The 25,940-nt window shown below is 39.9% G+C and overlaps 1 protein-coding gene across 1 annotated transcript in view; it reads left to right on the forward strand.

Moving 5' to 3' along the window:
• garnl3 (GTPase activating Rap/RanGAP domain like 3) overlaps positions 1-25,940 on the forward strand; it is an 87,199-nt gene that overhangs the window by 26,790 nt on the left and 34,469 nt on the right. Inside the window, exon 2 of the mRNA XM_010784157.1 lies at positions 11,195-11,264. Within this exon, the coding sequence (XP_010782459.1) occupies positions 11,195-11,264 (70 nt within the window). The remainder of the gene's footprint in view (positions 1-11,194; positions 11,265-25,940) is intronic.

Consider the following 25,940-nt stretch of genomic DNA (forward strand, 5'->3'; position numbering starts at 1 on the left):
TTCAGGCTCTAATTAGAGGCGGGGGTGTTCAGGTGTCTTGTTTGTAACTCGATCCCGGCGTGAGAAAACAAAGGCTTTATTTTCAGAGGTGTCTTTGGAAAAGGGTTTATTTTTCTTCTCCAGGCTGATGTGGATTTCATCGGCATTTCAGCATGAGCTATTTTTAATATTAGTCGCATTCACAGAGAGAGAAATGCCATGTGTGTTGGTAGCTCTTGGTGTTTTCCTGTGGCATGGCGTGCCACAGAAGGGGGTTTCTACTGATTAAAAATTGATGAGCAGCTGAGTGCCATGTAGCCTGAGCTGAGCATTCCTGCACTCTTTCATGTCGTGTGTGTGTGGGTGTGTCGGCTGAGCTGGAGACACTGGCTGTAGCTGGGCTATTGTAAAGGGATCAGATTTACCTTAGCTCACATTTCACCTGCTATTGTGTGTGTGTGTGTGTGTGTGTGTGTGTGTGTGTGTGTGTGTGTGTGTGTGTGTGTGTGTGTGTGTGTGTGTGTGTGTGTGTGTGTGTGTGTGGAGAATATAATTAAGTCTGTTTTTACATCTTTTTGCCACATCCCTTGCTTTTCTGTCCATGTGGAGTCCATCCCTTTTATTCAATATTCTGACATGTAACAAGTTTTTTTCCCAGCCTGTTTTGAATACTGAAGACACTTTTAAAAACAGTGTTAACAAAACACACTTACTGTTGTAATTGATATCATACTATAATTTCTCTCTTTGTGAGTTACGATTATAACACTAATGTAGTTCAAGTTTTGTGTGTGTTTTGCTGAGGGCCTGATGGAGTGCAGTGCCAGCCGTGAAGTTAGTGGTATCAATGGTACTATAAAGAAAACTGCAAAAACCCGATCAGCCCACCCCAACTTTGGTGTTGTTAACCTTTTTAAGGGCCTGAACTTAAGCCATAGTGCGAGCACACACACACACACTCACAGCCAGGCTGTGGGTGTGTGTGTGTGCTCGGGCTGGTTTTGGGCTGGTTTTGGGCTGGGTTTCACTGTCTCTCGCTGTCTCGCAGACGGCCACTGGGCTCACAGGGTGGCGGGGGGGGCAGGAGCTCCAACAAGCCGTTTAGGACAGAGAGTGAATACACATACTATACAGAGATGCTGTATGAGAAACCAATGAGAGTTTGGAAAATTGCAAAAGATAAATCTATTTTAGTAGACCTCAACAATGGAATTATGATCAGTAGAAATGGCCATGACATGGGACCTTTTAAAAAGAAATTACGCATCTCTCCATTACGGTACGGGGGCCTAGAGCGGCCAAAAAGATGCACCATGCTTTAATTGAATATGCTGCTACTGCATGTCGGCTGGCCAGTCTGAGCATCTTCCAAAGTCTTCATTAAACCTGCTGCGTACACACATAATGTGACTTTATTGTGGCCATAAAAGGTTCATCTCAGAATTCAGTGATGGTGCGTGGCCTGTAGCTTCACTACTGTAACTGTGAGCTTAGACTCACTTTTAAACCCAAGAAGCAGGATCACATCCTTAATGGCCCTGCACTACTTGTTATCATAACTTTAAAAGTTATATAATATAGTAATAAAACAATATACTATTATCATTTAAATCTGCAGCCTCTTTTGACAAAATGAATTTTATAGTGAGCTTTAGCCCACTGTGCAGCTGTGTGCGATCTTACATGTTTTAGTCTACTCCAACTGTTCTTATTGTGTTGATCTTTTGAAGCAAGCAGCTGTTTTCTCCAAAAACTCTAAAAACCCTCTGTAGACTATACTTGCTTAGCAGGCAGCAAAAAACTGACCGACAGAGTTGGCGACTCACTGGTGAACATAGTGAAGCATTTAGCAGCTAAAGGGCCAGATATTTCCCTCAGGAGTTGTAGGAAACTTGTATAAGATGTGTATAAGCAGAGTTTTACAGTGGAAAATCTGTCGGAGGTGGACGTATTAGGTAATGGAGACACCGTTTCCAAATGACCTTAAAGCTAGAGTAAAAGGCAAACGCAAGACAGGCAAACATAACAAATCCCAGAATGTATACAGCTCTCATCCTGCGAATCTTACTTCTACTTTAATGTAATCATCCCATCATCTCCTGATCGCTATGCTGGTATATATTTCCAATTTAATACGAATGGCCGTCCTGTTTTCTTTCTTGTGTGCTTGTAAAGCTCTTAAATAATATCATACTGTGATTTGAGTCTAGAGAGCTACAGTATCGTTGAAGCATTTCAGAGGTGAACCTCACAAGTTAGATATTATAAAACCTGAAAACAGAAGTCTAGCTTTCTCTCAGACCACCTAAATAATGTGTATAATGCCAGGACTCTTGCTTAAAACCTACATATTCTGATGATCCCCTTAAAGATATATCTGCTGTAATAGTCTAGTTTTAGTAATAACAATGTTTTATGATCATTGCAATATTTGTTCAACTTAATTTAATGTGCACTTACTGTACACATACTTTTCTACATACTGCATTTCGTTTTAACAAAGCTTAAACAAAAGACAACATTCACGTGGAGAAAGTAAAAATATTCTTTGCACATTGGGATATAATAAATGTGGTAGCCGAGTAGCAAAAGGCAATCTCGTATCAGCTGTGCCTCTGGGACTGACCACTGACCGCCTAGTGTTAAATAGGTTGATGAGAGGCAGAAAAGTGCAATTTAAAGAGGGGAAAAGAGAGACGATAAAAAATAAGAAAGGAGAAGAGGGAGGCTGCGTGAATGACCTCATTATATTGGTCCTGCAGTTGGGATTATGGGTAGACCCTGGAGAGCACATAAGAGTGATTGATTGGTGAGGATCTGAGAGGCCAAAGAAACACAAAGACCAGCATCTTCTGCAAGAGAAATGTTAGAAAGATTAGTCATTTCAGATCCTTTATATTGTTTTGAAGGTGTAAAGATGAGCAAAAAGTCACCTATACAATGTATGGGCTGCCAGTAAACTTCCTTTTACTGGTTGACCAAAATCTATTTATTAACAAATGTGTTAAGATTTACCACTCCAGACTTGGCCTTTTTATACCTTTTTTTTAGTATGGACATACTAACATGTATAACTTTAAAACGTATGAGGAAGTGGGACATCTATTTATTGAGGAATAACTAAGAGAACGATTGATCCTAAGATGGCAACCCAAATTGTATTGTTAATTGTTTATCAATGTTTGTCTCTCCCTGCCTCAAACGCCTCCATTGGACTCCTTTGTTTACTTCTTTGAACATAGTGACATCACAATGTAAGACTTGCGCTCCTAGTGGCTAGTGCTCCTACTCATTGTACGTGACGTGAAGCAGTTGACAGAGCTGGCCAGCTAACCAATCAGAGCAGACTGGGCTCTGGTTTCAGACAGAGGGTGAAATGAGGTGCTGCAGCACAGGCAGTATGAGAAATATAAAGAGCTTTTTCAACATTAAAGCATGGAGACATGTCCCAGTAGAGACACTACATACAAATATGAATTTGCATAATATGTCCTGTTTAACATTCATGGTTTCTAGTTCATTCTTTTTTCTTTGTATATTGATTTTCAAACACAAATGGACAGAGCGGTTGTGATTGACAGTGTCACATTACAGCTTTGCAACACATAACTACCTCATTCTCTTCAGGTTAGAATAAATAAAAAATAAAATGTTTTAAATAAATGAGTAAAGCAAATATATGTAAAAAGGGATTTGGGTCTTTTTCTGGAATATCTGTGAAGGTCATCCTCTTTGCATATAAGAAAGGCCCCCAGACATTTTTGAACTTCCTGGAGGAGCCTCTCAATGGATTTTTTCAAGCTGTAAATTATTAAAAATGTCTCTAGTAATGTTGCAAAGGCTATAAGGTCGCCTTGGCAGGTTGGGGATGCCAAATACTGCTGTAAAGGCATTAGGCTACGCGTCCCAGTGACCTCTGACAAAGTATTGAAAATTGAAATCCAGTAGTTTTGCAGAGACGCACATGACCCAAACATATGCAACAGTTTCTAGTTCATTATAAAACATGTTATAATACTAATATTTCCGTAATATTGTGTTCTATAATAACTTAATACTGTAAAAAGAGCTATTCTGCATACTGAGTATTTTGATACATTTGATTTATTTAGCTTGTACTTCTACTTAACAATTTCATTCAGGGAGTTGAAACAGTGTATTTGAATACCACAGTATTTATATTTTAATCAAAGAAAATATATGATTCATTCTTATACCACTTATTAGTACTTAACATGTTATTGATTTCAAAATAAAAGCTGATTCTGCTCTAAATACTTGGACATTACATGATGCAAAGCTGACCCCAGACAACATTTCCTGTCTTTTTCTGCTCTTAACTGACATGACATAGCATTTGAGAGCAGTACAACAGGTAAATGCATGTTACACATCCATCACATTTTGTGTCAGTGCTCCCACCGGATGACATGATGAACCTGCAGCCTCAGTCCTCCTGCTTCCTGACATGTCTCTGGCTCCAGGACATAGTTACTGTAGAGGAGCTCCACATAATTGACAGTGATGTAACAGCAACTCAAAGGGGGGAAAAAATGATAAGCATAATCTGCTCTGAATGGTGCCTCTTGCTCTGCAGAGCCCCCAGCAACAAAGTGTGCTGGATTGAAATGCACCATTAGAAAGAGAGAGAGATAGAGAGGGAGGGGGGAGGAAAGGGTAGAGAGAAAGGGGGGAATCACACAGTAAACACATGCTTCTGTGGCACAGAGCCGTTCCGCTTCATTATCATGCTGTGACCAGTTGCGCGCGGAGACCAGAGACCACCAGCCGGGTTTGGATCAGTTTCTCGGAGTTGTTTGCGCCGCAGTGATGTTCCTGCGCTCTTAACGAGGAGAAACACACAGAAAGAGGGGGAAACAGAAGCAGAGGAGCCGGTTTGTTATCGACTTGTCCGCTGGACTGACATCGCATGGGGACATGAACAGTGTGGATCAAGCCTCTAACAAACTGTTGACTTTCAATCATCGGTAAAAAAATATATATATATCCCAAACAAATATCCTTTCTGCATGTTATCTGTTGAATGCATTGCTGCTCTCTGTCGTCGCTCTGTCATATCCTTGCAGCACTGTTTTATTATGCAGAAAATGAGACAAAGCTGAGGACAGGTGTGCAAAGCAAACCATTTGTTGCTGCGCAAAGTGCCTTGTTATTACGCTAATTGTGTTTTCAGAAATCGACGGTTTTGGGATTCAGCTTTGTGTCTAGTTGTGTATGAACTGCATAATTTATTGATCTTTTTCCGTTTACTCAGCTGGCAAATTGAGCGCCACTGAATCCACAAGTATCCAGGCTGGAAGTATTGACGCTCCTCGACGGACTCTTTTAATTTGACCAGTTTATGTGCAGCTTTGCACCAGTTTCATGAATTGTAAAGTCGGTTCATGTGTGCGGATATTGCTTATTAATGCATCTGTCCCTTTTCTTTCCTTCTGGAGTGCAGATATGTGCAGGGGAAATCATGAATAATGCATGATATGCTCTTCAGTTGAGGTGCATGCAGCTCTGCCTGTGTGCATGACAGCGACAGAATAACATATGTGGCCTCACTGTGGGCAGGTACAAAGCTAAGTTCAGTTTTATTCTAAGGTGCAGTGTAGCAGCTAATTTCCAGCCACTCACGTTGATTAGAAAATGGCATGCTGCAGCTCTTTAGCAGCAGGAGGCTGGCTGCAGTGACACTTGAACAGATAGATCATATAGTGAACCTAAAGCTATTATGGCACAGTGCTGCTGCCAACAGCAGAGACTCCTCCTCCTCTCCATGCTGCACCAATTGTGTAGAGAGGGAGGAGGGAAGAGCAAAAGATGTCTTGAATTGTTCATGAAATGCCCCAGTGACTTGTTGTTATGGCATGAATTTGCTTTGTGTTGGAATTATCATCCCTATGTTTCTTATTTATTTACATATCTACAGCTCAATGACTTGTGTGCCTGTTTTAATAAGAACAATCTTGAGTCGTTCATAGATAATTGAAGGATGGGTTAGCAATGAATCTGCATTGTGCTGCTCCCTCTTTGTCAATAGGTTGGTTGATTGGACGTTTGAGAATTAGTTGATATGTCAATTTTGTATCAAGTAGGCTGAATTAGTTATTTCTAAGAATCGTCTCAGCATATCTGTGGTAAACACAATATTTGAAGTGGTGCTGTAGTATAATCTTTTGCAAAGAAACTCATATTTTGACAGATCTGTTGATTAAAACTAATCTGTCAAAAATGTACCAACGTCTCCAAATATGTGCAGTAATTCCTAAGATTTGCTGCAGGAAACGGTTGAGTGAAGTTTGAATTATTTAGATTGTTACTAGGGATGTCCCGATCACCTTTTTTTGCTCCCGATCCGATTCCGATCATTTGATTTTGACAATCTGCCTATATCGATTTTTCCCTATCCGATCTTTATGCAATGCATTACGAAAAAAAAAAAGGTAACAGATAAACGGCTGTTCATCCAACGCGATGAATTCAGCTATCTTGGCTGTTAAATTTTTTGGCCTTTTCACTGTTCTGGGGCAGTTTCTCTTTCCTTTTAAATGTCTCTGAAAGTGTCGGTTGTTTCAGTGCCGTTACCTGAGTGGCCGCTGTGTACTCGTCGTGTTGTTGTTTGTGTTAGTTTCTCAGGTGGCGTATTAGATTGGTCTAGTTGAACGTAGCCCTGTTCTTTCCACCACGCGGAACCTCCGCCTTGCAAACATTGCATCTGGCTGTTACACTGCCTTCACTTTCAATTTTATAATACTTCATACCTCCTGACATTTTCTCTGCCCCGACTCCCGAGTCACCAGCTGAACGTAGCCTCTCGTTAGCTTACTGCTACTGTTAGACACTGCGCCATGCCCACTCTGTTTCCAGATTTGAGAGAAATAAGCAACCAGGTCTATGAAAACAAGCCCAAAAGAATCAACACATACATGATGTTGTGTCATTTTAAACCAAAACTAAGGCCTCAGGATGACTTTAAGACGTGAACTGGGTCATTTTTGTTTTGTAACATTAAATTAAAAAATTTAAAAATCCTGATCCCCGATTTTTTTCTCCCGATTCCGATCTTTTGAAAATCACATGATCGGCTCCGATCCCCGATCACGTGATCGGATCGGGACATCTCTAATTGTTACATGTATTTGCCAGTTGTGGATGTATGAGTCAGAAAAGCTGTTGGCTGGTGGATACATTCTGAATGTTGGCTCTTTTTAAAGGTTTTATTGTCTGTCTCAAGAGTCTTGAGTTAGCTTCTTCAGCTCTAAGCACCAAGGTCTTCTGGTGTAGCCTATTTGCTTTTCTTTCTAATTTAGTCTCAAAAAGAGCAACTATATCGAATGCTTTGAGAGTTTAAAGAGTCTTATTGAACTTAACGGATAAAGAGGATTGGCTTTTCTTTACTTGAGCAGCACTGTGAGGGAGAGTATGGTCGGTGGAAGTGGGATTTATTCTTCACATTTCCCTGTACGGAGCCTTTCAGTGGCGACTTTCCATCGTCTTATGACAGGAACCACAATTTGTAACCTTTCCCGCTCTCCATTACCGAGGGCAGCGGTTCAGTAAATACTATACATTTTACATATTTCAGAGCTATTTCTATTTTGTTCAAGCTTTCAAAAGTGATTTTTTTCTTTGCTTGACTGACATTTCCCTGCTAGAAAGTGACTGAAGCGTTGTGATGCACAATTTGGGTTATGATGTGTCCAAACAATGCAGGTTGTTTCACTTTGTAGTTGATATTCAGTTAGAGTTCAAATACATAAACGCACAAAAAAGACTTGTAGACATTAGTCCCGAACTACAAACGTGCATAAACAAATGCACTAATGGAGAGGTATCGGAGAAAAGGGGCTGCAATGTGTCTCTTCCCGAGATCAGTTCCCTTCTTCAACTAAAGCAAGCAATACTTTATTTTTTGGGGGTCTGGAACTTGAATCAGTTACCGTCCTCTGACCATCTCCCAAAACAACCCCTACAAACTGAGCTACTGCCTGCCCCCTCAACTTGTGCTCTCGTTAAATTAGAATAAGCTCTTCATATCTTTTATGAGACATCCTTTTGCATGGAGTCAGCCATGTTGCACTGCCATGATTTAACAGTAGCTCAGACCTCATGTATTTTTGTAACTTTTTGACCACCATACTTCTTGTTGTCCTGCTTTTAAAACTATTGTAACGCAAAGCACCGCCTGTATTTGGTTCCTTCCTAAGTATTGGTGTGTTGGATATCTAAAATGTGCTTATTTACAAAGTTAATCTAAAGCATATGGGAATTAGTTTTACGGGTATCTGGTAACAAACCATCCCATCAATTAGCATGACATGCTTCAAGATTAAGGGGTCACCAACATGGTACAGGTTATCATGTGGAGAACTTGAATGTCTCTACCAAATATGGCAGTGCATCCAATAATTGTCGAGATGTTTTAGCCTGGACTGGACTTTGGGACTGCTAGATCGACCAACTGACTGATAATAAATTAGCCATATAATACCAGTGCTCTTTAAGATATAATTTGTTGGCAAAAAAAATGTCCATTAAAATAAATCTTGACATTGGAATCATTCTCAATCCTTACTTTCTTTATGTTTATGTAACAATCATTCCTGTTGAGAACAAGTTCACACTGTAGATTCTGTGTATGTTTTGTTGCTTTGTTTTCTCTCGCACATTTTACTCAGAATCTGCACATCATCTCCACTGTACTCCCTGAGCTCTGTTGACAGGTGCATGCTCGTCATCACTCTGAAGGCTCTTTATCTGCTTGGTCCGTTCCACCCTTTAACATTAGTCAGCAGCTTTGACAGAAACCACCTTGTGCTCAAATGGCTCAGAGTTCACCCCCTCCTGCATGTCCTAAAATATGTTTGTTTTTTTAAGCATAAGGCTAGGCATTGCCTTTGGGAATTATACAGCCAAGTGTTTTGGTTTTTTATTTTGTGACTGCTTTGATGCAAGCATTTACTTTCTCCAATCCAACTATTATGACATCTCTCTTGAACCACAGCCTTAAGAGGGATGCAATTCATTTTGAACATTTCTATAACAAAGGAAGGATTATTTTACTAGTTCAAGGTGTCCCATGAAATGTTTACATTAGGTTCAATTTGCTATATAAAAAGGTGACCATACATTAAATGAATACATTTCCATTTTAAGTTGTAGTTTCCTTGAAATATTTCAATGCCGTTAACAACCTTAACTATTTGTGTCGATTGGTCCAAGGTTGGGGGGGTGGGGTTTATCGGTTATGCCAGTTTATGGTAATCATTTTATGGGCCATTATACGAGGTCTTTTCCCAGTCACCTTGAAGGTATCCCTGAAATCAGCCTTTGTGGTTCATTCAATCGAGAGATATCAAAACAAAATCCTCAATAGTTCATTTCATCTGTCACTACTGCCTTTAAATCAGCCTTAAATTAAAATGTCTATCCATAAATAGCGTTTAAAAAGCCCACAGTGATCTAGCCAAAGTATATTTGTTTTGGCGCTGCTGGTGTGAAGCTGCAGCACAGTGTTTGTCTTTGTGGTTGATTACATTACAGTGCATGTTATTTAGCTGACTTCTATCCAAAGCACCTTGCATACTATAATTTTGACATGCCTACAAGAAGAATCTGGGGTTCACTAGATGATTAACATCTTGCTGATGTATTGGTACTGTTGTCTAGGTTGGTTGAAAGTAAAATGTTCATGTTTTGGTGGACTTTCAGATCACCATATTTGTTTAAAACTATATACAGTATAAGATGCTTCGTGCATATATTGGTCACAATTCTTTAAATAACAAAACGTAAGAGGGTTTTTTTCAATATTCCCTTCTATGTGTCACTACTGCCTTTTTTTAATCAGCCCTACATGATCAATCAATAAATACCTCTAAAAAGCTGAGCTTCCCTGGGAGATGGAGGGGTCATTAGGAAGGTGGGTGGGGTGCTATCACTTAATCTCCCCAACACCAATCCTCTTCCTGACCCCTCTCTGAGGAAAGGTGAAGGGTAGGAAAGATTGCAACATGGGTGCAGGGAGAAAAAGTGGGAGCACATGAAGGTAAAATATGTGATGGAGGGGGAAGAAAGTGGGTGAGGAAAAAGTGATGGATACTTCCTGTAGCATGGACGCACTTTAAAATGCGTCCCCTTAAGAGTGTACATTATGTATTATCAGCAGCACTCTGCAGAGAGAAACCTGAGCAGAGAGGGGAGGAGGGGGGAGATCTAGGGGGAGGAGCGGAGGTCCGGAGAGACAGGGAGCAAAAAGTATGCAGGTCTGTAACAATACATAATGTAATAACTAGACAAAATGAAATACAAATGATGTAATAAACCCATAGCCTGAATGCCATATTTAATTCATCTCCCTGCATTTTGAAATTAATTATGCTAATGGCAGTGTTTAGAACAAAATGCAAGAGTTTATTATGTAATATAAACCGTATGTTTTAATAAACAGCCTGAAAGAAATATGACATACTGTACATTTCCTTGCATTATTAAATCAATTATTACATATTGCATTGGAACATTTTATGGAAAATGTAATAATACATGCATAGTGTTTTATATTTACACATGAGCAATAATAATCTATAATGTAATAGTATAACAGCCACCGGGTCATTGCATTTGCATTGAGACAATTGAGCTTATCCAATACATTTTCCTGATTGCACGTTTACTTGTTAACTTAATACAAGTCTATCACTCGTACCAGAGTATTATACAGTGTGGTACGAGGACTTTGTCCACTACAGCAATACACTTGAGGCTGTGTTTCTTATATTTGGTACAGACTGTATCATGTAAAGTGGCTTTTAGTGTCTCGTAAACTTCAAAACTTCTAAGTCCTGCTGCTGTTCATGTTACAATCAGAGATATTTGCAACCTTTACTTGTATCTGATATGTGTTTAGTGTCTTTCTAAGCATTAAGAATCTACTCTGCGTGCGCTTTTGGTGATTTGACCAGCAGTCCGCTCTCTCAGACAGTCTCCATCTATCACTGAGGCCTAATTGAATCTGGACCTAGTCTCAATCAGGAGCTGGGCTGGCCTCCAGCGGCTCCACCACACCGACACACACTAAGGCAGGGGGAAGGCTAAGAGAAAGAAAAGGGGAAGAGAGACATGACATAAAAGCAGATGCAACAGTTGATGTGTGTGTGATGGAGGAGACGCAGGCCATGTGTGTGACTGTGTGTTTGTGTTGCAGCTCTGCCTCGGAGGACTTGGGCTGCAGGCGTGGAGACTTCAGCAGGAAACACTATGGGTCTGTGGAGCTGGTGAGTCCCTCCCACAATGCACTCTGTCTCTGTTTGTCTGTGTGTCTCCTGACCATCTTCATCCTTGATTCTTCCTCCTCTCCCTGACTGCTTTTGCCTTTCTGCTGGACACCAGAGGACTGATGAGTCAGACGTACTGGGTGTGGTCCGGCTTTGTCACAATGTCTGTTCCTCTCACACTGATGCAACCTCTGCGGTGTATTTGTTTTGGCGCTGCTGGTGTGAAGCTGCAGCACAGTGTGTGTCTTTGTGGTAGATTACATTACATTGCATGTTATTTAGCCGACTTTAATCCTTGCATACTATACTGTAGACATGCTTACTGGAAGAATCTGGGGTTCAATAAATGGTGAGCCTCTTGCTGATGTCTTGGTATTGTTGTATAGGTTAGAGGGAAGGAAAAAGTAAATGTTTAAAGTACTTTTGAAACAAAATATTAGTTTTTAACTATAAAATGCTCCATAAATGTATTAGTCACAATTATTTTAATATCAAATGTGAAGGATATTTAAAAAAATGTTGTTGTTAAAATATTGGCGATATTGGTTCCTGCCCAAAATTGAGTATGGGTTGGACTTTATGATACATACAATTTCTTTAAGACTCCAAATCTACTAGAGCCCTTAAAAGTTGTTTACTATTAATGATGGATTCATAAGGTGTTTTTAAGATAATTTAACCTGATATACTTTTCTTCTTTAAGAGAATCTTACAAAATACTATCTTTCCCAGTCAAGCAATTTGGTCATTGCTTATCTTCTTTGTTAAACATTGTCTTTATTGATGTTGTAAATAAGAACAAAAGAAGAAAAAGGGGCAGGTGATTGCGACAAACAGGAAAGGAACAGATAACAGCCATTGGGTGTACATTGAGTCATGAAAGTTGGATATAAAGAAACAAAAATTACAAAAATTACAAAAATGAAACGTAAAATGAGACAGCCCTCTGACTCACATGTGAACTCTCCAGATTTCCAGGTTTCCCCTTCAGGTCACACGTGATCTTTTCTTTCGGTACACACAATGCTAATTCATTAGTCCATCTAGCCAATGTAGGTGTTTTTATCTTCTTTCCATATTGCAGCTAGTAACTGAGGGTCATTTAGATTACTTTATAAACTGCATGGTAATGTTTTGTTTTAACAATCTGAAGCCGCAAAGTTACTATAGTACAGATATAAAATAAATGAAGTAAGGAATAAAGAAGAATAACCTTGAAATATTGAAGTACCTCAAGTAACATTACTAAGCAGTTGAGTCATTGTAGCTTTAGGGAAGTGTGTGTGTGTGTGTGTGTGTGTGTGTGTGTGTGTGTGTGTGTGTGTGTGTGTGTGTGTGTGTGTGTGGGGGGGGTGTACTTACTGAGTGTGTGCATCCAGATAGCCCGGAGGGACAGGAAGTCGTAGGGTTTCTCTCTGCAATCGTACTTCCTACTGGAGACATGTTGTGGCTCTGTCTCCACGTGTGCGATAGATTAGTGCTGAGGAGAAACCGCATGCTGTCAATCAGCTGACACCTCTCTCTCTCTCTCTCTGTGTGTGTGTGTGTGTGTGTGTGTGTGTGTGTGTGTGTGTGTGTGTGTGTGTGTGTGTGTGTGTGTGTGTGTGTGTGTGTGTGTGTGTGTGGTATAGTATAGTATAGTGGCTTTGTCAAATTACAAAGTCACTATATGTGTCAGTTTGGCATGGAAATATGTTTAGGTCAATCTTGAATCAAATAATTTATTGGGGGAAGTTACCTTTTCATATTCTTCCTAATTAAAAGTGCTCAGGATATATTGCCTATTCAGAGCTAACATCATTTTCATTGAAATTCACAAGAATAACTCACATTTAAGTTCCATTATACCAAAAGAAAAAAGGCTGCACTGTATGATTGATAGAAGTGGATTATGGGAAATGAATGGCAGAGCTTGATAAACCCAGGTTGATCTTCAGAAATAACCTCAGGGAGGATAAGCTCATGATGCCCAGATTATTTTCTGCAATTATCTTTGTTTCTCTGCTCTGAAGTGAAATCTGTTTTCTGTTGGAAAGAAAAATATAATTGCTTTTGTAAAAAACAAAAGAAACAACAAAGTGTTTTTGTCGACTTTGTAACCCGCGCTGTTTGAGGATGTGGGTCTCCAGAGGAGATTTGTGCAAAGTTAAGGGAAGAGTTGGTTAAATTCAACAACAGATCCTTGTGTTGACAGTTTTAAATCTGTGTGGAGAGTCTGCATTTCTGTTTTTCCAATGTGAAAGAGGCAAGAACATTTTATACAATTAGGAAAAGTATGATACGTATACCCTCTCTTGAATATCTAATCTATCTAAGATGTTCGAACTGCTAACAGTTAGAGCTCCTAAAGTATTTAATTATACAAATGGATTCAGTTGTTTTTATTGTTTGTTCCAATCTGATTTCACTTTTTTTTTTGAGGACATTTTACAAAATACTCAACTTTTCCAACTAAATATTTTTCCTACCCACAACAAGAATTAAATGACAGTTTGATAATATTTTTCTTTAAAGCATTTGGTTAACATTGGAAAGCCTTCTCTATGCTGCCATGAGGTAATTCTGGAGAAATACTAAATCATTTAATAATAATATGTATTTCAATAATAATTTGCTTAGAATTTGGCAAAAATATTTAGTTTAGAAAAACTATTTCTGGCTTCCAAATCAACCATTTTAAATTAATGCATCCAGAAAAAAATATAAGGGGGAACATTTTATTTTTAAATATTATATGTTGATGCTAAATCCTAATGTTTTTTTCCCGGCGTCACCTGATTCCATGTGATTTGTCCAAAATAATGAAAATTGTCGTTACATTTAATCACAATGTTATCTCCACTTTTTAGAACTCTTTTTTTTTTAAAGTGAACGAGAAAACCTGTTTTCAAATGTCTCCTCACAAGTGGGGGCCACAGATTCAGAGCAGGGTCTCCCTAATAAGACAGAGCCGAGCCGTGACTCACCATCACTGTTTTATTTCTGGCTTCTTGTATCAGCCGGTAGCAGTGACTAATAACAGGAGGAACCTCCACAGACACCGAGGGGGTTGGAGGTATGATTCACTCTCGTCCACAAACACACACACACCTTTAGACATTAAAGAAGTGTAAAGGATCCGGTATGGCGTACAAACTCTTTTGTAAGTGGATTTGATCAGGAATCAGGGACAGTTTTGAAATAGAAATGAGACATTAGAATGCTTTTTTCAGAATCTATCTTTGTGTGTATGCGATCTGAGCAGTAATTTTTCAAATGTTTGCAGTAATCTATGAAATAATTGTGATATATTTTAGTTGAGACTGACTTACGCATTGCTTAAAAACATCCTCAGCCAGAGACACTGACATAAGACTTCACCTCCATTCACTCTGAACACAGTGTAAAATATTCATGTTGTCACCGCCTCACTGCACAGGAACATCTTGAATCATATGCTTTTCTAGGCTAAGTTGTCCTGAATAAAGGCGAGTGTGTTGAGAATCAGTGTTGGGTTTATCAGCTCTTAAACTTTCTTCAAACCCTGCACACAAATGATGGTATGTGCTTTTATTTAAAGGGACAAACAAAGCCATCTCCCACTCTGCCTGTCACTTTTATTCAGTGACAACTCCACGGTTCACTTTTAAAAGCTTAATTGTGTGGGTAAAAGCTGCACGCAACAACAATTAAACCTGTGTCATTCTGACTAAACAGCTCGGAGAATGTGGTGTTGTTTTTATTTATTTCTTTACAGATAATTGAATTGTCTTCATCCGAGTCCCACAGATAAAGGCGGTGACAGATATAGGAGAGAGGTGGGCGCTGTGTCTCTGAGTGTCATGAATCTTCACGGGAAAGCTCAAATAAATGTTGGAGAATTGAATCCTTCACACACATTCATGAAACAAGGCCAGAGTATGCACCTCGTAATGCTCCTTCACTTAAAACAATAAGCGTATATCCAAAATGTGTACATCAGATCAGGGGCGGACTGGCCATTGGGAATACCGGGAGTTTCCCCGGTGGGCCGGTGCTGTGTGTGGGCCGGAGGGCCAAAAAAAAAAAAAATCTTTTTTTGTTTGCCTAAATCCTACCGGCCCACATTTGTAAGTGTTCCGGCCACTCCCTTTTTTTTTTTTTGCTTACCTAAATCCTACCGGCCCACATTTGTAAGTGTTCCGGCCCACTGGGGTGTGGCCCACTGGGCTGGGCTGGGCCGTTTTGATAGGCTACACTGTAAAAACTGTTGCTTTGGTAAAACTTAAAAAATATGTGTCAAGTGATTCCAAGCAATTTTATGAGTTTAGTCAACATTTGCATTGAGTTGGTGAAACTTACTTTTTTTTGTTTTCCTCTACTAAAGAATGTGTTACTTTGCTAAAACTTAAAAAATATGTGTCAAGTGATTCCAAGCAATGTTGAAAGAAAAAGTAAATCTGTTTACAGTTCTGTTTTATATGGGTGTTGAAGAAGAAGAAGAATAATTGGGAGGGATGAAACCCACTTTCATGGTCACACATGCAGAGCACACAGCCGACACAGTGAAATGTGTTCTCTGCTTTTAACCCATCGTAGTACCAGGAGTCTACTAGGAGCAGTGGGCAGCTATTGTACAGCGCCCGGGGAGAAATGGGAGTGAGGGGGGAAGGGGGATGTCCGGTGCCTTGCTCAAGGGCACCACGGCAGGGCAGGAGGTGAACTGGGACCTCTCCAAGTAGAAGTCCACACTCCGCATGTAGGTCTGGTCGGGGACTTGAACCGGCGACCCTAAGGCTCACAGTCCAAGCCCCTACTGACTGCCATAGATTTAGTCCCTAATTTAGCTCTCAAAGTGCACCAGATTGATGCATTTAACTTCAACATTTAAAAAAAAATCTTCCCTGGGGAGCTTGCCCCCGGACCCCCCTAGAGGAGGTGAGGTCGACCACCTGCCCACACCCCCTGTTAAATTGTCTCACCCACATTGAGGATGCTTCCTACGCCCATGTTTTATTCCATGTGTCAAGTCAGGCAAATTGGGTCAAAATGTTATTGCATCAATGATCTGTTACCATTAAAATCACTAAATATATGCTCTAACTATTAAATGTAACATAAAATGCATAGGGTTTTTTGTTAAGTAACATATTTTCGTCGCCGGCCGGCCGATGCATGCCGCGCATTAAGTGGCCCTATCTGTCAATTAATCCCCGGGCCACTTTTTCCCCCCAGTCCGCCCCTGCCACAGTTNGCCAATCCGTGGAGCCGTTACATTACGTCCGCGGAGCCGTTACGTTAAGCCCCCGCTGATTGGTCCAAATTGACCAATCCACACACACACTCAGTGCAGGCAGCTCTGCTGATCTCTCCTCCCTGGCTGCAGGCTGATAACAGACAGTTGGGATCGTGGCGAAATTCTCTCTGCAGACCCATTCTCACAGCGTTCATCAACCTTTTTCTTACTCAATATCAAGCCACACTTATTGTTTTTACTTCGGCTGTGACTTTGTGTGTGTTCAGGTTGAGTTTGGCTGTGTATCGCTAAACAAGGAAATCACACCTCCACGGAGCTCAGCGCGATTCACAACGTACCGACCAATCAGACCATACTGGGCTCACAGGGAGGGGGGGGAGCTGTAGCGAGCCGTTTAGTGGAGAAAGTCAATACTGCTGAATACACATACTTTACAGAGATGCTGTATGCGAAACCAATGTGAGTTTGGAAAATTGCACAGTATTTTTCTATTTTAGTATACCTCAACAATGGAATTATGATCAGTGGAAATGGCCATGACACCTCTCCTTTAAGTAACATACTTTCGTCGCCGGACGGACGATACATGCTGCGCATTAAGTGGGCCTGTCTGTCAATTAATCCCCGGGCCACTTTTTCCCCCCAGTCCGCCCCTGCATCAGATGCTCTCGGTGTTTTTGGGCCTTGATACCCAATGTGTGTGTTTTTGAGAAGCAGTGTGTTGGGAGGTCAGCTGTAAGTCCTCGGCTTCACCCCCACCCAACCAGTGTGACTGTCACTGCCCCAGAGGCTTTTGACTGCACTGTCACACTGAATTCATTCAATAACAAATAATGGCAGATTGAGTTTATTTTGATGAGATAGGGTGTGTTTGATTAATGTGCTACAGCAATTTAGAAACTTATATGTAGTTCCTTCAAATTAAAAAGGTGATTAAAGACACAATGAGGAGGATTTTTCGTTGCGATTTGGTGACAGAATACTCAAAATTGGCCCCCCTGTGAAGCTAATGATAACCAGGTTTCATGATGGAGGCCCCTTGTTTTGAAATCCTGCTTTTTAAAACAGGTTCTTACTTAGAGCTATCTTTTTTTCCTTTTTTTGTCGCTCAACTTTTCGACACTTCAGATAAGCTAGAGGGTTGAAACCTCGCACTAAAGGTTGTTGTAGCTTTTGCATTTAAATGTCACTTTCTGTCTATGTTAGACATAGCCGTGCTTTCATCTACCTTTGCAAACTCTACCAGAGTTTCGAAATTCATGTTTATTTTTTCAAACATGAATTTGCCTCCCTCAATGGAATTCCATTTCCATTGAAGGGGCCCTATTCAGCTCATTTCCAGGTTCATATTTGTATTTTGTGCTCCTACTGTGACATGTGTACATGCTTTGTGGTTGAATCCTCTTTTGAAGTAATTTAAAACAGCTTACATATTGTGGCCTGCTCTTGTCTCTCCCTCTGTCCCTCTTCCTCCCATATTCCCTGATACATAAGTAGTAATGTAATAAAGCAGCGTTGCATGGCGCTCACTGCAGCACCTGCCCACTCTTCAGTGTCCTTAAAGCGGCACCAGCTTACTAACATGACTCCTGGGTGGGAGGATGCCTTTAGTCCCAGTCATTTCATTAGTCATCGCCTGTGTTGCTGTGGTACAAATGGGCAGATTATGGATGTGGTGTCTCTGTTGTTAGCTGGATTTGTCCTAGCCGCATTAATGCTAATCAGGAGCAGTCAATGGGTACTTAGCAATCAGTCACGTTATGGACCTGGTTTGTCTTTGATTTACAATTTACAAAAACACAGGTTAGTGTACAGCAACATAATGCATTATACATCATGATTAGCATTGCAGGAGTGTTGCCCTATATGAAAGGGCTTTTTGTATGTTGTGCAGTTTGTCTGAACGCAGCTTGACCGGAGGACCTCCTAGAAATAACATGAAAACATTGATCCTATCCTAATGATTAAATAGACTTAATTCAGTCTCAAGTATTTATAGGATGAGTCTTATTTTGTTCTTTATTTTCTTTGTTGTCAAAAATAACTCAAAATATGACTACAACCAGCATGGAAATGACCCAACTAACAAGTGTGTATCAAAAGCCACATATAGCTTGTTTGTTGAGCGCCAAAGATCTTTATTGTTTTCATATTAAACAATAAAACACAATGGGCTTCTGTTAAATAGATGAATCAGGCTTTGACTGCACAGTAAATATGTGTTATTAGGTTCGGTTCATTGTTTGGGTACTGTCATGGGATTTCTTGATTTCTTCTTCTGACACCATGCAATTTGAAAATGAGAAAAAAGACTGGTGGAAAGATTTGTAACACAGAGACATTTATATCCAAACAGCTCTCAGTATGCAACCTTTTGAAGATGTGACTCTCATGATCTCATGCTCCACCTTCTAACTGTATAACCTGAAACAACCACACACAAACAGACACACACTCGTCTGGCTTTACTTTGATTTAACTGATTCTTACTGATGCCCTGTCCTCTATAGTAACTCCAATGGCTACCCATGATGGCTACTTACAATAAGAGCTAAAATACCCCAAAAATATTGACATCGATTTGGATGATTGCATTTGCAGTGATTTTTCATGCAAAATTAAGAAAAAATATAGATATCTCTTTTTTTTCTTAGTTTTATATCGTGTGTAGGTGGAAACCCTTGATTGAAAAGCGAAGACATTTGAAGTCAATGCATTTGGTTTTTAGAAACTGGGATGGACATTATTCCCCATTAATCCGACATTTTATACACCAAACAATACTCTAATAATCTTGAAATGACAAATTGGTTATGACACACCGATTGACATTACACTATCAAATTCCTAAAGAAGACATATAGTTCCCCTGGCAGTCATATTTTTTTCCCGCACATGGTTTTTGATAGGTTAGAAAAAACTTCCAAAGCTTCTAGAGCTGCATGGTTTCTCATAATAGACAGGAAAGCCCATAACAGTATGTATATTCCTCTGGATTCTCCCTTCCTCTCATCCCTCATCCCTTCTCTCTGACTATGCACCTGCCTCTCTCCCCCCCCTGCTACTGCCTTCCTGCAGGTTTGTGAGTGTGCATGAAGAGGCCCACTGATGAGATCAATTATCTATCAGCCGTCACAAAACTATTGATTTAATACCCAGACATACAGGCTTCTCCCCCCCCCCCTCCCTCCCTCTCTGCAGCTCCTTTGTCCCGCAGGCCTTGGGGAAATCAGAGACTCTGAGTACGCCGTGAGCTCGATTGTGTTTGTGAAATGTTCAAGTCATGCCCTAATATGGGAGCTGGTTAAGTGTGTGTATAAGAGAGGGAGCGTGTGTGTGCATCTCCTCTCCGTCTATAAAGCTCCAAAGACTTGTCCCTTTCCCATGGGGTTACGCCCGGTGGAGACGGCCATTATTCTTCTATCATTTGGCTTTTTGTTGTCATTACACATTGCTCTCTTCCTCAGCAACCTCATCCTTCATGCTGTCTCCCTCTTTTTACATTTGATTCCCCCTTTTCGCTCCTCTCCCTCTGCCTCTATCCCTCTTCAATTGCTCCCCGGTAGAAGTGATGTGTTCTCATTCATAACACTCCGTTCGAGGTCTCACTATGGGATGCGCCTCATCGCGGAGCAAACAGAAGCATCAATCTCATTACGCCAATCCTGACAGGATTGGCGTAATGAGATTGATGCTTCTGTTTGCTCCGCGATGAGGCGCATCCCATAGTGAGACCTCGAACGGAGTGTTATGAATGAGAACACATCANAAGCCCCGGTCTTAAACATATATATATATATATATATTATATATAATAATATAATGTTATGACTAAACAGAAATATAAAACAGAAATATCAAGTGAACAACAACGGACCCAAATAATAACGAAACACCTTTTAATGAAGTTATTTATGTTGTTCACATGTCTCAACGACTATATGTGTAAAGACTTCATCGGTCCGTAAAAAGGGCAAACCCGGTGAATACGTTTGGTATCCAATTTAGATATATATAATTAAGATATTTTTGATATCCAACTGTAGCAATCTGCTTATCCTAATAAGATAGAGTATAGATTGAAAGTCGTTTTTTTCGTATAAAAAAATATGGAAGAGTTTTAACGAAAATATTAGATCTGCAATTATTTATTTAAATTTGGATACATTTTGGCCCTCGGAAAAATGTAGTTGGTGACCCCTGCTGTACAGTATGTGTGAATATTGAAGGACTTCAGACAACTAGTAATTATTGTGCTTTATATTACAACTGATTTGTCTTTATTCTTTTTTGTTCTTTAGGTTCACATGTTGTTCTGTTATTATTGTTGTGAAAACTCAATAAAAACACAAGTGTACAGAGTTGCTGTATACACATTTCTGAAAGAGCCAGGCCATTTTTCCCTGTTGCCACTTTATGCTAAACCAAGCTAATCCTTACTATAGGTTTACATTTAGCGTGACGACATAGGATTATATCTTCTCATCTAACTTTCAGCAAAAAAGCATATTTTTTACCTTTCAAACTATTGCTTTAAGTCACCGTTAATAAAATAAATATAAAATATAATAATGTGTCTTCATCTATAAATGTTTTACCATCCCAGCTTTTTGACTTTTAATTTCCGATATACCTCACATACACATACACATTGTAATCTTATTTATATCGTTAAATTGTTGTAAATACTTCATTTTGTGTATATTGTATAATACCTACAAAAAGTTAATATTAATAATCATAATAATAAATGCGTAATGATAATAACAATAAATAAAAATCAATAATAATGATAACTATTATAGTTCTATATTTGCTCTTTTCTCACACCTTTATTACTCTTATTCTGTCTATGTATGCACGCGTTTCAGGACAACGCAAGGCAACTCTATGGCATCGGAAATGATCATAATCTGAGATCTTTTTTCTATTTACTGTGGTATGGGTAAGTGGATGGATTGGATGCACATGTGCACAAAAGCGTTTATAGACAATTTTGTTTGGACCTCATCTGAAGAGCCGTTCTCCACCCTGAAGCGTCCTGCCCTCTGGATGGCCCCATCTGCGTCACTGGAGATTAGCTGGGAGACAGACAGACATGTTTAAAATTAGGCATGTGACAAACCATGACTTGTGGCAGACAGTAATAAGCAGGTCGTAAATACATTAGAGGCGGCTATCATCGCGGACGAAAAGAGGAACCATGGCCGCGTGTCACCATGTGAACACAACAGCACGAGGTACAACACATCTGTCCTCAGCAGCCCTTCACCTGTACATAATCTCTTCTTTTAATAATTACTTTGCAATGATTGAATGACACTGTGAAAACCTGTTTTTTATGCTGTATTTTACTCTTTTTTTCTTGCATCTGCCACCCTCTACTTATCGCTCCAATTATCCGTGTTTTGCTGACTCACCTCTCTCAGACACAGTGTTGGAGAGGGAAGAGTATGAGAGAGAGAGGGGACACTTAATGATGGTGAGAACAGAACGAACCCTCTGTGAGCACGTACAACTCCAATAAATGGTTCCAATTGTTAGGTGCTAGTGATGCCTCTTTTGCAGGGTGTTCCATTTTGGTGAAGTCCAGCCCCTTTTTGTAGCCTCAGCAATAAGTATGTTACCTGTGATTAAGTATTTAAGTAATGGTTGCAGAAGAGTCTAAACTTCATCATTTGAATCATGCAATAAGTATTGGCTGGTTGGTTTGTTGTGTAGAAATTTTTTATATTTGGCTGTTACATGGGTATTATATGTCTAGGCTATTTTTTTTTTTACTTTCTTGTAACCTGTGTATGTAAACACAGTTAATAACGTTCCATTTGATACTGACGTCTCAACACTTGTAATGAATGATTGGCCACCTTCTTCAAAACCCCTTCAATCTATTCCTTTTCACGTCCCCTCTTTTCCATTTTATCGACCCCAACACCATGACACTGAAGGATGTTTTTGTTGCTAGGCAACGGACCGCAGAGTCTCTCCTTCCTTGTTGCAGTTTCCCCTCCCTCCTCTCCCTTCCTCTCCTCTCCTCTCCTCTCCTCTCTGCATCTTTCCCCTTTGCTCTTTGACCAGCATGCTATATTTCTGCTCCCGTCGCCCAAGAGAGGTCTCTGCTCTGCCGACATGTGACATAAAAAAATGTAAAAAGTTGGCTGGACACTGAAACGTCCAGATGGCCTGAACTGGTCTGGAATAGCCCAGCAAGACGAGGATGTGAAGGAAGTTCCTCTGAGAAAAAGGACTGGACATGGAAAGCTAAAATGCACCTCTTAGTTTAACTGACCTCTCGGAACCATAAGGAATATTTGAAGTATGCAGATTGTGTCTATATTAATAGTTTTGCGCATTAAATGGCAAAACAATGAGAAAATATATCAATCAGAAACTAAGAAGCATGGCTCATGTCCTTAGATCTACTTTAGGTTAAAAAACAGCAAAAAAACTAAAGGATAATCAATTTACTCTGGCATAAACAGAGAAAGTATGACATCTTTATATCGTTTTTTCTTAGTATTAAAAGACTTATCGGTGCAGCTCTAAGCAAAACATGTGGACTAAGAGAACACAAGCTTTTCATTTTCTCTGTCTCACAGTCACATGACAGAAAATATATTTAGAAGGTATGCTTTCTTTGGGTTTTACCTTTCCTGTCCATGTGTTCTAAAGGTCTTTGTGTGAATAAATAGTCTGCAAAGGTTAAAATCGCCAAGTCCCCTCCAGAGCAAGTTTCTCTCCCACACACTCCCTCATTCATTTGTTCCAGAACATTGTTACATCACTATGTTACACTTGTGTTTTTATTGGCTAGCGCTCCAACACATTGTGATAGGAATTGAAAAATGGCACAGTAGAGGCATAAAATAGAAAACAATATTGTGGGAGAATTAAATTGTCGCTCATTTTATTTATTGCCATGCTGAGATGGAGCAGCTACATACAGCACCACCGGTGATCATTAACTGTTGAGGTAACTTAGTCGGCACAGAAATAAGTGGCATCACTGGTTCAAAGGCATGCTGCAGGCATAGGATCAAAAACATGGATATCCTTATGATCATGCACACAGGGAAATGAAAACCCAGGTTTATCTTTTTCCATGTAAACCTCATATCCCGACTGTGATCAAAAGCAGCACTCTCAGATAAAACGTCGTTAAAGTGTTCCTGCTCGAAGGGTCTACCCACATCGACTAACAGATATCTAAAACCAGATTGTGAATGGCGAAACACAACCAAACTAAGCCGTGTTTATCAGTTTGGAGAGTGGGCGTAGTGCCCCACTTCAGGGGCTCATTAGATGTCAGACAGAACAATAACGAGAGAAAGTGATGAGAGAGCACTTATCCTAGAGAGGGGGGGGGGTTAAAGTCCATTCATAACATTCCTGTGGGCAAGTGAGGAGGAAAGACAAGAGCTGTACAGTCTGAGTAAAGTCATTAATAACTGTCACGCTGACTTTATTGTTCATGCTAAATTAAATCTGATATGCAGTACTGTAGCTGCGGGATTAGATAGCTCCTAAATGAGATTTTTTAAACTTGAGCTTGGCTCTGAATATGCTGTACAAACTGTGTCACGTAAATACAGTTTGATTTTAACGTTACAGTTTGGATCACATAAAAAGACACTTTTAAATAGGAGTAGTTTTAAGATCTTTCTAAATTGTATATTTTACGCATATTTTTCAATAATTATTAATTGAGTGTGTGGGAGAGAAACACAGGGATTTTAGCCTTTGCAATTCTTACATGCACACAAACCTATAGAACACACTTCAGTAAAGGAACAAACTGGAAAGCATAATATGGCCTCTTTAAATGTTGCATAAATGAACTGCTTCATCGCATCATACATGTTTTTCAATCAAATGTTCTTTTTCTTTATGATAAAATTTTTTTTTTTTATTACTTATTATTTTACAAGTCATTTTTGTGTAATTCCAAGCAAAATGTAATTTAATCAAAAAAAAGGATGGGTGTTTGAATAATTTTTCAATTCAGTGATAAGTAAAAAACGAACTGATATCTTGAAAACATTCCCATTAATATGACATTAAAGTAACGCAGTGGCTGCACTTCTTCCCCATGGTACACTTTATATACTGAGGTAATACATCCAGCGCAGCAAGTTTACTGCAGCTGTGAGGCTCTGATAAACGACAGAGAGCTTTCTGTGCAATAATTGGCTCCGTGTGAGAGGAGAGGCTGCAGGAAATACCGCCTGCTCTTCTTTCAAATGCATACTACTCCCTGAAAACAAATACCTATTGTGCATACTTCCTGGTGTGGTTGCAGTGTTTATGCTAAGATATGTGCATGGAAAAAGAAAGTAAATGTGGAAGCTATAGGTCCCTTTCTTCCTCTCGCCTCCCGCAACATTAACTGTCAAATCGCAGGATAATGGAGAGGAATATAATGCTGGGTTCAGACACAGTAATGCACCACCTACAAAGGGTATCTGTGTGAAAAAAGAGAGGAATACATGTGTGACATTCTGTATTCAACGTGTGTTTACGTAAGTGGCTGTGCTGCTATGTGTGAATATGCTTTCTTGGGTGAAAGATTGAAAAATAGCAGGAGAACGAAGCCATTAAGTGCTCTGGGGAGTCTGAGTGTGCGCACACACACACACACACACACACACACACACACACACACACACACACACACACACACACACACACACACACACACACACACACACACACACACACACACACACAAACACACACACACACACACTCGCGCGCTTTGAGTGTGAATAATGCCTGCTGAGCTCTGGAGAAGAGGACAGTCAGAGGTCTTCATCTCACCTATGAGCTTTGGTGAGGCGTTCAGGGTCNTTTTTATTAATACCGTGTCCTGATTGGTGGGAAACGGTTGCAGGTTATAAGAAAATTGTTTGCCAGGCACGCATATCTGAAATAATGTATGCGCTGCCATTTCCCCACATAAACATAACAGTCTGCAATGAAACGGTTGTCTCCTGCGTGCTCCACTTCCTCCTTGGCAAACCGGTAACTTTCTTGTTAACCCGTTTTGGTTTAAAAACAGAATACGGTCGGTTTTTCCGTTTTGGTCCAAAGAACGATATTACATACACGGATTAAACATGAACTTCTCCTCATATTTTTCTAAATGATTTTTTTCTAAAAGTAATCATCATCTTTTTATATATATACATATATCACCTATACAGCACCTTTGGGAATGTCGTGTCTTGACCAAGGACACACATTTTTTTTTTGACGAGCGTGTGCCTCGAACCCCTGTAATTCGAGGTGACATGAGTGGGGGGCGGACGAACTAACCACTCCGCCAATGCCACAGTCACCCCAACCGTGCGGGCCGGATCAGAATGTCTGGCGGGCCACCAGTTGATGGTCACTGCTGTACAGGAATGAATTAGTCATTAATTTACTCATTGGTGTCAACCATGTAAATATTCCACTTTTCC

Source organism: Notothenia coriiceps, unplaced genomic scaffold (assembly GCF_000735185.1).
Source record: "Notothenia coriiceps isolate Sejong01 unplaced genomic scaffold, NC01 NC01_scaffold00000667, whole genome shotgun sequence".
Taxonomy (NCBI): domain Eukaryota; kingdom Metazoa; phylum Chordata; class Actinopteri; order Perciformes; family Nototheniidae; genus Notothenia; species Notothenia coriiceps.